This window comes from Anoplophora glabripennis, unplaced genomic scaffold (genome assembly GCF_000390285.2).
Source record: "Anoplophora glabripennis isolate ALB-LARVAE unplaced genomic scaffold, Agla_2.0 scaffold330, whole genome shotgun sequence".
NCBI classification, from domain to species: Eukaryota; Metazoa; Arthropoda; class Insecta; order Coleoptera; family Cerambycidae; genus Anoplophora; species Anoplophora glabripennis.
In genome coordinates this window covers 67209-81291 of record NW_019416430.1, presented here as the reverse complement: position 1 = coordinate 81291, position 14083 = coordinate 67209, and the positions used below count along the sequence as shown (strand labels likewise).

The following is a 14083-nucleotide window of genomic DNA, read 5'->3' as shown; positions in this document are numbered from 1 at the left end:
ATTTTGTTTTCTTATAATCTCCTTAATGAATTTAAATAAATATTGTATAAAATTGTAAAAACTCTATTTTCTGGCGTGCTGCATTGAGCGAGTTTAGGAATGAATGACACAGAACCGACTCCTGAGATTCAATTTAAAACAAATATCTGAGAGTGACAACTAGCAAGGGATAAAAAAATTTAATATACGGGGTGAATAAAAAATAAGGTTTGTATTCAACAATTTACAGTTAATTTCAATATAAATAAAAACAATACTCAATACACAAAACTTGACTAAAATTAAATTAAAATTAAAATAAATTAATTTTATTATTAATATCATAACAATATATATCATTATCTACGCTTTAAGAAAAAAATGTGTAATCATATTTATTTCCTCAAAAACATTTCAAACATCTCAAAAAGTTATGGAGTGCTCACATAATATTTTAAATTTGTACCATACAATTTATACCAAAGTAAATTCACTTAAATCAATATTTTGACACAACGAAGCGCCCTTTCAAGCACGGCCTGCTCGCTTCTTTACTTCCTGTATATTTCACCACTTTGAAATCATCATCCAACAACAACCTTGAAGACACAATTAGGAGTAAACCTTGAAGCCGAGTAATGAGTGTATCTTGCATACTTCCCTACACTTCTCCACAACTGAAGGCGTTTAAGATCCTGTGTATTGAACCACTGTAAATTAAATTGTGCGGCGTTAATGGCTAAAATTTAATTAAACGCAATAGCTGCGTAAGACACATCCTGTGTTTATAATAAAGCTATTTCTAAAAGGATAAGTAAATATTAATTAGTTTATGCTAATTTCCCGCACATCCCCATTCAGGTTGGCCACAATGGGATCAGTCAACAAAGACCTATATTGTTGATCGTATGACACAAGACCCACGCAGAACGTGTATTCGGACTCATTCCCTTTATAAACCAGAGCCGGCCGGGTCACGTAGTATTTCTCATAGTTACTTGATATATTAGTACCTCGATATATGTAGACCTGAAACAAAAGGATTCCATTTAGGAAGGCGGATTTAGGCGCCTGTAACGGAATATGTTGGTGGCTTTTGTTAGACCTGATATAAAAATGTTATTTTCGTCTGACACGGGTCGAATAATATATCCTAACGTAATATGTGCCCGGAAAAGCACATAATTTCGACTCTTAGGAGAAAATATAGTTTATTAGAATAATTTCCGTCCCACGATATTGGCTAATTAAATAACATAAGAAATATAGAGTGTCGCCTATCAAGAACCAGAACACCAGGTTTTTCTTTATAAAAAGTAGCCTTCAAGATGTACCTGCTGAACTAATTACAGTGATTCAGTCGGTATACCATGGCCAACTAATATTTTTAGGAACAACAACTAGCAATTTTGTTAATGAAAATCTAATTACGTGACTGTTCGCGAAAATGAATGGACGTAATCTATTTTGAATCTATTTTGATAATGAAGCATGGGATCGTTCTTTAGAGGAGGATATTTGCAAAACATTTTTTTAATGGGTATTCTCTTAATTTTCACAAAATTATCATTTTCCTCAAAGTTACAATGTTGTGAAGTTTGGAAAACAGAATGATAATATCAAATTAAAATTTATATAGATAATTGGATCAATCAATTGAAAAAAAATTACAAATATATGTGGAACCCTTTGCAAGATTTCAGTGTCAGCTGTCCTTATTTTAATTTTTTACTTCTCAAATTTCGTTCGAAATTTCTTTCGTCGCGAAAGGTAAGTTATATAGGTCTAAAAATGATCCCTAAAAAATCTAAAATCCTTGTCTCCCAAGTATTTTCAATGTTCAATTTATGCGTCAATTTTTTTATGCAAACTTAAAATTTTCAATTTATGAAACTTTAAAGCATAGCAGTTACTGAAAATGCCTGAAAAGTAAAAAGTAACCTATTACTGACACTGCTGCGAGTAAAATTATGTAAATTAATTAAGCCGTGCCGAAAATTATGAAAATACGTTATAGGCAGACTCTATCACTTACTATGTTTAATCATTAGTGTAAATAATTAGTTATTTTTTAATCGTCAGGCATTTCTCCAGCCTCCTAGATCTTCGGAAACCTCCTAAACTGAAACAGAAATTTCACTAATTTTGAATACACTGCATTATAAAGGAACAAAATTTTAAATTCTCCAGTTCTAAAAGATGCTGATTAAGATTACATAACCGATCTTTTTATATAAGAATTTTTAAAATGATTTTCCCAAACATTTAGTATAAAATATAAAAACAACTTCTCTGCTACAGTTTTCCTACTGTACTTATGTATTGTATTTTATAATTCATCTGCTGTTGCGAAATTTGTTTAATACATAGTTCCATATTAATTACTGTTCTCAACAGTATACACTTCTTTAATGCTTTTTTAATTACAGTTATAGTTTATATTTCTTTAATGGTTAAATAATAGAAATATCCAGTTACACGTGTTATACAATAGCTTTAAAAGTAATTTGCGAATATTTCCTTGTATTCATAACTCATATTGTATCTTCTCCATATTACTGTTTTTTTATTTTTTGGAAAGAAGTATTAGAACAAGCTGATGTGTTTTCTCGTTAATAAAATTGACATACGATAAAAATAACAAAGTAAAGCAAATTGTTGTTCAGAAGTTAAATAACATATAGGTACTAGGTCCATTCAGACAATAACCGAAATTTTTTAATTTCGCGCTAATGGAACCTAAAATTTTGCATGAAAGTGGGGAAAATTTTCACGGAAACGTTTCAACTTTTGAAACAAGCTTACGGAGATGATGCTTTGGGTCGCACGCAATGTTACGAATGGTTTTCACGATTTAAAAGAGATTGTCAAAGATTTGGTCATGAAAATCGCCGATTGACTGTCGGAGAAATTGCAGCACCGAGTTGCAACAAAACTTGTTCCTCATTTGATGACCGAACAGCAAAAAGAAAATCGTGTGTACGTTTGTCGGGAACTCCTTAAACAATCCAATGACGATGAAACATTAATCCAAAGGATCATAACGGAATACGAGAGCTGAGTTTACGACTATGATATTGAGACAAAAATTAAGTCATCACAATGGATTCGCAGAGGATCTCCACGCCCCAACAAAGCACGTCAGTCTCGATCCAATGTCAAAATGACACTCATTGTTTTTTTTCCAACTATGGAAGTGTGCATTTTGAATTCTCGCCACAAGGTGAAATAGTGAACCGTGTGTACTATCAAGGGTTTTACAACAGTTACATGAAAAAATCCGCATAAAGAGACCAGAGTTATGGCGAGACAACTCGTGGCTCTTGCCCCATGACAATGCAACCGCACACTCAGTTTTGACGATTAGCCAGTTTTGTGTCAAAAATCAGATTACTGTCCTCCCTCACCGTCCATACTCTCCAGAAATGGGACCTTGTGATTTTTTCTTATCTTCGAAATTAAAATCAGTGCTAAAAGGGCATCGTTTTCAGGCTATTAATGACATCAAAGCAAATTTATCACAGGCTTAAAACCATTTCAAATGAAGCTATCCAGGACTGGGAACACAGCTGGGAAAAGTGTGTGGATAGGGGAGGGGAGTACTTTGAAGGAAACAAAGACCAATAATGTATAAAATTGGTCACAAGGTTTAAAAAAATAAAGGTTCGGTTATTTTCTGAGCAGACCTCGTACATGAAATATTTACAATAAAAGTATATGTATTTTTTTGTTAAATTACGAGTCATTGTAATATATAATCATTTTTAGTTTATTTTACATTTATAAATATATCTTTACCTACAAGGTAAGTTTGTAAAATTGGTGGATTTTTTCTCAGCAATCAAAATGTTTTAAGAGTAATATTTTTCCAGTAATCAACACTACAAACTCAAGTCTTACGTTAGCCAAAGTGACAATAGGTCAACATTTTTTATCAAGGTAGTAGTCATCAATAGTCAAATTAAGATACACCCTATATATATTTAAGAAAGTTTAAAACCAACCTCGTAATAGACCCTGTCGATATAATAGGGTACGAACGGTTCCGACCAATAGATCAGGAATGCTCCGTCTGGATTTGACGTGATTCGAACTTTATAGGGTTGAAGGAAATTCGGGACTTTGTATGTGACAATGTCTGTGGTTTGCGATCCTGGAAAGTTAGTGGATACTTTGATGTCGAATCTAGCGCCGTAATTCGCCTTAAAATGGTAAACGGAATCCACTCGTTTGCTGCCGGGCAGAGTTACGATGGTATACCGAGCCGAACTCCTCTCGAAAGCGGATATCTGAAACAATGATATTTAATCTTCAATATACCTATGCAATATCAATAAATGCTATTATTAATACAATGAAAGTTTTCAAAGGACGGTTTCCTAAATAAACAGCAGATGAAGGTTATCTACAATTTATCCAATTAACTTTCAGAACGTATGTGCCATTAAAAATAGAATTAGAACTACCAAAGAAAGTTACAACAAAATATTTACAGATTTCGAGAAAAAAATGTTTTAAGTTTTTATGTTTAAAAGTACCACATAGTTGGGCGACTGTAGCGTGTTTATTAAATTGTATCTTGTTTTGTTTTTTGTGCCCGCCCCTTCAGGTACTAGCATTTGATTTGACAAATGACTACTTATTCAGAATTACTATGGTTTTGAAAGTGATTCTATTACTGAGATTTATTGTTTACATCAGTCTTACAAGTGTGCTAAATGACCTACGCATAAACATCACACAATTAATTAATATTGTTTTAATTAAGAAGCAAGGCAAAATGCATTAGCAGAACGTTTTCCTTGTATAAAAGTACAGAATTCTGTTAGCTTTGCCGAGGTGATTCAACGAGGGCTTAAAAGGAATTTTTGGACCAAATCGTGGGCGAAGTGGAAGTTGTCTTCGTTTATATCATATCGTAGCAGCGGAGGAACAAATTTTAAATATTGTGGAAGAAAATCTCTGTGTAAGTACAAGGCAAATAGTTGGATTTTGCCTTGAGTATCACAATCCACAGTGTAGCACATGTTACACGATGCTCAAATGAATCCCTATCATATGCAGCGAGTCCAAGCATTAGTATCAGCTGAAAAAAGCTCTAACTCAGCTGAAGAAGAGATACGAAGTTGGTTAAATTACCTGCAGAAAAGTTGTACAGTTTTATACGATTTTAGAGATTATGCAAACAAACTGAAGACAGACAAAATTTGAAAACTTGATTTTTCATATTATTTTCATTTATATCTATTTTATTATTGAAGGTAGTAGAACCAACAGTATGTACGTCATATTCTCTATATGTTAAAAATTTTCCTGATCCTACTGAATCACCATACAGTGAGTCCAAGATAAGAATGGGATAGCATTGGGATCTAGGAAACGGAGATATGGGGTGGCTCAAATTAGCAAAAAGTTGTTTTTTTATACCTAACAATATGCCGTTTAGAAAGTTTTAAAATTCCGGGTAGTTCCGGAGATATCCGGAAAAATCCGAAATTTTGAAAAATCGTTTTATTTTTTCTGGCTTTATTTAAAAACAAATTTTAAAATAAATTGCATAGGTATTTTCATTGCCACTTTTTTGTTCTATCCAATGGCGTCAACATTTTTGCAATGCGACATTTCGTCTTCGAGAGGCCATCATCAGGTTATTTTTTTTTAAGTACGTCGCTGCTATTTTTAAGACAAAATCTAGTCATTTTTAATTCTGAATTAGAGATGAGAATACTATTGTAATCGCTTAAAAAGGTTTTTAGCTTGTTTTAGCTATCATTTAAAAATTTTTCCTGAGTACAGCTCTGAACGCTTTCAAAATATCTATTGAAGGAAGTCATAACAGTATAAAAGTCAAGACAGCGCAAAATATCTAATATTTTTTTTAATCGATAATTTAAAAAATTTTACCTAATAAAAAAATAATACGAATTTATGAAATGTTTTATTATTTCTAACTAGTATTCCTAATAGTAGTAAAAAGAAATTGTTGGATATTTTGTACTGTATTAACTTTTATACTGTTATGACTTCCTCCAATAGATATCTTGAAAGCGTTCAGAGCCGTCCTCGGAAAAAATTTGAAATTATAGCTAAAAAAGCTAAAAACCTTTTTAAGCGATTATAATACTAATATCATCAATTCAGAATTAAAAATGATTTTGTCATAAAAATAGCAGCGACGTATTTAAAAAAATTAACCTTGAGGGTTGCTTTCGCTGTACAGCAAAAATAAAACGCTCTCAACGGTACAAATAAACTATTTTTATTGAAAACTAAGTTTGTGAAAAAAGACGTGTTGTCGGTTCGGGTGTTTGCTGGAGAGTCAGTCCTCGTGTGAGAGTCGCTCGCAAAAGTACCTGGTCCTTGGCGCCAATCTGCCGGGGTAATCTTCCGGGAACCCTGGTGCGTCCGGGCGTCAGGATGGCGCTATTGACATTGTACTTAAAAATGGGTCACTTGCAGCATGTGTACCCACAACCTGATGATGGCCCCTCGAATACGAAACGTTGGATTGCAAAATGTTGACGCCATTGGATAGAGCGAAAAAAGTGGTAATGTAAATATGCAATTTATTATAAAATTCTTTTTCAAATAAAGCCAGAAAAAAATAAAATGACTGCAAAATTTCGAGTTTTTCCAGATATCTCCGGAACTACCCGGAATTTTAAAACTTTATAAACGGCATATTGTTAGGTATAAAAAGACACAACTTTTTTCTAATTTGAGTCACCCCGTATATCTTACCGTTTCCTAGATCCTAATGCTATCCCGTCCTTATCTTGACACACTGTATATTTACTCATTACTATATTATGATTTTCTATAAACGTCGTATTGAACTTTCACATCATAATATGAGACGAAGTTATTAGTTCATTGGGTTAACAAATTTAGGTCAACCAATTTCGACAGAGGTAAATCAAAAGCAAATAAAAATATAACATTGTCTTTAAGAGTACCAGAAGTATAATTTATTAATTATTTTTATTAAGAATTTGTTTTTAACATTAATATTCGCTAGTGAAGAGTTGGACAATTTATATTTTATGGTTAGTAATATCGGAGTTGAAAATGTAGAATTAATTTTTAATTCTAGGAACAATCAAAATTATTCACTATTTTCATGTAACATTTTTTATAATAAAAATGGTTCAGTTTTTGATATCTATTAATCCTAGCAAACGCAGTCGTTCTAATCCAAAAACGTCCTCAATAATAATGTCAGTAGTTCCTGCAATTGACTGATCTTGGAATTGTTGTCTGACGATATATACTGATCACACCAATAATTAAGTTTCAGCTGCAGGAAAGGAATGAATGCATTGCATGTGTTTTGCAAAGTATTTTCCCACCCTGATGTTGCATCCTCGAACACCCTATATATTTTTAACTATATTATGTAAGTTATTAATCAAAGACTACCAGTCATATCCAATATATCTCAAGTAAAAATATTACTCTTGATTTTGTTTTAGCTTGGTAAAAGAAATTAGTGACAAAATGTCGTCCTAGTAATAAAACTTCACCTAAACCAAACTAAAAACGATTGATTTAGATTATAACTGTTTGATGAATTGCTGAGTATTGTGTCGGATAAGAGCAGTCGACTGTCTTTTAGATAGAAAAACTTTGAAAAAGTACCGTCCAAATCCAACTTTGAAATATATTTCTTATCTGACAAACACGTCTTTGTATATTTTCAGGATATCAATATATCGTGAAATATTGTAGAAAACAATGTAACTATGGTCAGCATTGGAAAGCATAAATTTAATAAATGTAGTGTATGTTTCAAACTAAATAAAACTACTAAAATTAAAATTAATACCTATTATATTAGTAATTCTTATTATAGTAAATGAAAAAGAAGACTTAGAATTTGCCTTCCCCAGCCTACAATGCCTCTAATTTAAATAAAACATTACTATAATTAAAAAAAGTCTTTTTATATCTAACATCGTAAATAATTCACACAGTTATTATTTTTTTATTGTTATCTTTTTCCTGCTCTTTGGTGATTATCGCTGCCTCCGTAAGATATGCAGAAATGTAAAAGAGATTTGGGTGAATACTAATTCGAGCTTCCTTCTCTCATCAAATTCTAATTTGCATCCTTCTTTTCTAAGTTGAAACCCGTCTACTCACATCATTTACCACAGAGAATATTTACGGTATTGATCCATTCATCATAACCAGCGCCATCTTTTCTCTGTGGCCGTTGCTGATAAGAAAAATCGTCTGTTCGGAAAGCAGAAATACACTATTGTTACGAAGTAGACTATAAGTTATGTAGGTATTCCTTGGTATGAGAAGATGCACGTAGTCACAAAATTTATGTAAAAATGTGATAAATATTTGGTCCACAGGGTGATTTATTAAAACTGGAAATATTTATATGATAGGTTAGTCTACCACGTAAAAGACCACTTGTGAAATTTCAGGTCAGTCAAACTCATTTTTTCTATTTTTATTGTATCCTAATTTATCTTATTCCAACAAACCTTCCAACATTTTTGCTAAAAGCGGCTTTTTCATATGATTAAAAGCAAATTGTTATCCGTACACGCTTTTATCCGAATATCGAAATTAAGTGAGAATCCTAATTTGGATAAAGCTGTTTATACTTGGTTTTTACAAGAGAGGTCTAGAGGCATGTAATTTTACAAATATCTGTCTTTATGGCCCACGTAATAAAAAATTATTATTATAGGTACTCCTATGTCTGGTGAGTTTACTGCGAAAAAGCCAATTTTTTTATACACAATTGTATGAAGACGATGATTTCAAGGCAAGCGCGGGTTGGCTTTAAAATTTTCAAAACGAGTTACCCATATCAGGAGAAAAGTTATCCACTGACCCTACGGCTATTGGTCCCTTCAAACTACAGTTTCTTAAGAAAATTAAAGAACTGACTGCAGAGCAGATTTACAATGCCGATGAAAGCGGTTTCTTTTTGGAAAATGTAGAAGCAAAAACTTTCGTTCATGTTAAGGAAACTGCAGCACCAGGAAGAAAACAAAATAAAGAGCGAATTATGTTTATGCTGTGTTGCAAGTCCACAGGCACTCACAAATTAAAATTGTTAGTTCAGAGAAAATCAAATAAACCACGCTGATTTGAAAAAATGGCGTGGGTGACAAGGGAAATTTTCACAGAATTGTTCCATAAATGTTTTGTTCCTGCCTTGCGTCAAAAAATGAAATTGAACATGTCTCCCAAAGCGGTTTTGATACTAGATAATGCACCTGGTCACCCAGTAGAATGAATTAGCTAATGCCGTGTTTTTACCACCCAACTGCACACTGCTGATTCAACCAATGGATCAACACGTGATCCAAGCTATAAAACTACACTACTGCAAGAAACTCTTGAGAAATATTTCAGAAGAACTAAAAAAAAAATACTTTGAAGGATGTTGTGTTTGAACTGGCAGAGGTTTGGCAGTGCGTGAAGAACAATTTGATAAACAGTTCTTGACGACAACTATTACCCCCAGATATGTTGGATCCATGGGAAGATGAAGATTTATTTTATCTTTCTACAATGTAAAAAACATTGAAATCACAAACTACTGGAACTGAAATGAGTGAAATGCTAGATCTTGCAAAACAACTGTCAGACGTTCTAACAGAAGAAGAAATTCAGAAATTGTTGCTGAGAGAAAAAGATGCAGTGGAAACGATGAATGATAATGACATATTACAGAGCATAGAAAACGTGGAGGAGGAGGAGAGTGAAGAAGAAACTGGCTATTTTGACAAATACATAGCATGAACAAAAGATAATAGAGAAGAGTCTTGCCACATACTTCTTTTAGAGCAAATGCAGAACACAGCAAAGAAATTAGAAAAGGATGCTCTTACCCAACGGAAGATTATATTTTTTTAAAAAGTGAACTACATCCAAGAAATGTATTTTGAGTTGCATTGATACTTTAAATAAAGATTTTCCTACATATTTGCATATCAAATTTGATTATCCGAACAAATCGGTTATCTGAACAGTGGCTTACAATAATTAGTTCTGATAATCGAGGTTCCGCTGTATATATTTTAAAAGTTTTATTTAATATTACATAAATGTTACATGAATTTTACTTGAACATTCCATGGCAACAGGTTACCACGGAAGGCTCAAGGAATTTTACCATACTTTTTATTCCAGTATACTTTAGCTTCGTCTTTAATAGTCTCACAAGTCAATGGTTTAATCAAAATCAACTTTTTTTATTATGGTCATATTAGTATTTCATAATATGGTTAAATGAAGAAAAAAAATGAATCCAACTAGATGTCGCTCATTTACGATATTTCATACTCAACGACCTTGTAAGATAATATGTATTTAAATTATTTACATTTTAAATCACAGCCGGCTCCGATATTCCATAGATCAAAATTACTTTGCTGCTATTTTGTTCCTTTATTTAACATTATTGAATTTGTCATTTTTATCTAACCGACACATCCTTATATTCTTAAAAACGAAAGAAAAAATTTCATTATCTGGATACCGTATTTGATTAAATTTATCTTTATAATTAAATGAGTTACAGCCCAAAGTAAAATAAAAACAAGTATGAAAGTTTTTTATTATATCTGTTAAGTACAGGAACTAATTGAAATACCTATCTCAGATATTTATAAAAAAGTTTCCGCTCCAATTAAACAGTTATAACCTGAATCCCCCCTCGATGATAATAGTTATTTAGAGCATACAGGAGTTAAGTATTATTTACCAGTCGTGGACGTTTTTTTGCCCGAGCGGAGTGAAGGCTAGCAATAGAGTCCGAGACTGGTAAATTACAGTTAACTGATGCGTGCTGTATAACATTTTATCTGCTCCGACAGTTCTTTATGGTTCATGAAATAAAGATTAGGTTTTATTTTTTGACATTTCTTAATCAATTCATTTTGTCATTATTCGAAATCTTGCAAAGTCGCCTTGGTTGTCTGGATTTTGTCGCTTCTAAGGTATTTATAAACAAAGCTACATAAAAGTTACAATTTTGTTGGTTTTGAATTATTATTTCTAAATGAGTTGTTGCCCGAGAAGTCAAAAGTGCGCTACGGACGGGCATATAGAAATTTCAAAGAATGGTGCCAGAATAAAAATACTGGTGTTTCTGAGATGTCACTGCTAGCATATTTTATGGAGAAGTCATGAACTGTAAAGTCACCGGCGAGTTTGTGGAGTGATTAAGTCAACTATATTCATAGAGAAGAACGTGGATATATCATAATGCTGTGAGCATTTTTGAAACGTAAGAATGACGGCTATACACCTAAAAAGTCAAGTCAACAAGTCAACGATTTTCTCGTTCAGGCACCCGATAACACATTTTGCTAATGAAGGTAGTGACGGTCTTAGGTATTGCAAGAGCATGTCGTTCTGATGAGTTATGCAAACTTACTTTGAACAACGTCAATTTAAAAAATTTCGATGACATTATTGTAGTTGCAATTTCAGATTCTAAAAATCGTGTGTCACGTACGTTTACAATTACTTCTCGCCTGGGTTCTGTTTCTCATCTAGAAGTTCTCAAGATATGTATATGAAGATTAGATTGGAAATTAAAACTCAAATCTCACGCTTTTTTATGCGCTATCAAGCAGGTAGAAGTTATAACCAACTAGTCGGCAAGAATACCTTTTCCTTGATTCCTAATAAGATTGTACAGTTTTTGAAACTAGAACATCCTGAAACATATACAGGTCATTCATTCCGAAGAACATCGGCAACGTTACTGGCTAGTACAGGAGTTGATGTATTAGCAACCAAGAGCCATGGTGGGTGGAAATCAGCCATAATTACAGAAAGTTAAGTTGCTGACAGTTTAAGTAACTAAAATTCAATAGCTAACAGGATTCTTTACAATAACATTTCAACTCCAAGTTCTAGTAGTACGTCGCAACATGTTGTTATAATGGGTCAGTCAGATAATATTGAGCCTTCGATTTTGTAAATGTTACGAATTAATAAAATGTATTGTTCATCAAATATTTCTATTTATTTGTTCATAAAATATGCATTTATAACATGCAATCACTTTTTACCCTAAGGAGGTGGTAAGTTACCTCACTTATTGTCCATAGCAACTTCTACTTCTACGGTAAAATCCACTTACCTCCTCAAAAACAATGTATGTGACAAGCAGGACCGAGATTTCAACTTTTGGCCCGTGTAGTGAATACGATTTTTCTTCATACCTCGGTCGAAAGTACGTACTTTCGTCTCTAATAGCAGGGACTTCTCACAGGGATTAAATGTTAAACTTTCGTCCCTGATATTAGGGACGAAAGTACGTACTTTCGACCAAGGTATGAAGAAATAGTCTATTTACTATAGTGGGAGCATAAAAATTATGTGTACTTTTTCGGCGTCNTTCATTCATAATAATTAATAAAATGTATTGTTCATCAAATATTTCTATTTATTTGTTCATAAAATATGCATTTATAACATGCAATAACTTTTTACCCTAAGGAGATGGTAAGTTACCCCACTTACCTCCCGTTGTCCATAGCAACTTCTATTTCTACGGTAAAATCCACTTACCTCCTCAAAAACAATGTATGTGACGAGCAGGACCGAGATTTCAACTTTTGGCCCGTGTAGTGAATACGATTTTTCTTCATACCTCGGTCAAAAGTACGTACTTTCGTCCCTAATAGCAGGGACTTCTCACAGGGATTAAATGTTAAACTTTCGTCCCTGATATTAGGGACGAAAGTACGTACTTTCGACCAAGGTATGAAGAAATAGTCTATTTACTATAGTGGGAGCATAAAAATTATGTGTACTTTTTCGGCGTCGTAATGTATTCATACTTAGCCTTAAATAGTTCAATTTTTAAACATTTAAAATTTTGCAGAAAGCACTCTTTCTTAACAATGACCCGGTCAATTTCAGCGCGCAATTTGCTTCCGTAATGCTAAAAGGGAAGTAACAAAGTCTATTGGAAAACTTACGACATAGCCAATGGGTTGACCAATATTTGAACAAGATGCCGACCATTTGATAAGCAAACACGGATCTTCTCTGGGCTCGAAATCAACCTGCAAATCCTCTGGAGGCGCTCGGCGATCTATGTACGTTACGACGCTGCGGATATTATTTGGATTGATTTTGTTTTCGTTGTTGGCTGTGCTCACTGCGAAGTTGTACTTCGTACAGAATTCGAGATTTTCTATTACGGCGCTCAAGTTGGTCGTTTTTAGCTTGGGGCCTGAAACAGTTAGAGATCTGTTAGTTACCGCTTGTTTGTTCGCCAGGAGATTAATTTAAATTCTTTCCGAGGAAAAGTTACGACTTAGCGTTTTACTGTGTTGGAAAAAATACAGTCGGATCGCAAGAGCGCAGCTACATCTTGTCGTTAGTCAACGAAATTGCTCATAAAATTATTTAGATTACAGAAAATACATAATTATTTTAAACTTTGACACTAATGTTTTATAAAAGTTTAGACAACATTACAATGAACTGACAAAGTTACTGGGTGTAAAAAAGATTCTAATAACAAGAATTCAAAGGTGCTTCATTTTTTACATGCAGCTTAAAGGATACGTTTGGTATGTTGTTTGTTTGTGCGTATATACTTTCTGTCTAGTTCTTGTGATAAAGTCTTGTCAGCGGACAGTCTTAGAATAGTTCAGTATAGTTATTACCAGAGACAAAATAGCTATCGCCACAGACCGCTACTGGAATAGGCCAGCAGTTTTAAATTTCCAAATTGCCAGTAGAGTACACCACCAGCAGAATTTTAGGAAGAATCAAATGCAGCGGCCCGCATACCTACGCGTATCCTAGCAACATATAAACAAGACTTTGGTAATGTTGCCAGGCGTACTTACAGATTTCTTTTGTACACTTTTTTATCAATATCTGTTTTTTGCGTTACTGTATTTACTTAAATGTATGATGTAGGTATTGATAAAAATGTTTTTAAAGAATCAACGAATATCTATGTAGTTTCATATGATATTCTGCAGCGGTGTTACAATTAAGTTATTTAATCATAATTTCGTTAATTAGCTACCTACTATTTTCATTTTTTGGTATTGAAATACTGCAGAAAATATATTTCCAAATAAACAAAATTCGTAAT

At 33.1% G+C, this 14083-nt stretch overlaps 1 protein-coding gene across 1 annotated transcript in view; it reads right to left on the bottom strand.

Moving 5' to 3' along the window:
- Positions 1-348: 348 nt before the first annotated feature.
- The window catches only part of LOC108908428, a 74829-nt gene continuing 61094 nt past the window's right edge, over positions 349-14083 (bottom strand). The window contains exons 4-6 of the mRNA XM_023454527.1: positions 12948-13204; positions 3984-4268; positions 349-1008 (exon numbers count right to left, since the gene is read on the bottom strand). Of these exons, the coding sequence (XP_023310295.1) occupies positions 805-1008; positions 3984-4268; positions 12948-13204 (746 nt within the window). The 3' untranslated portion in view covers positions 349-804. The remainder of the gene's footprint in view (positions 1009-3983; positions 4269-12947; positions 13205-14083) is intronic.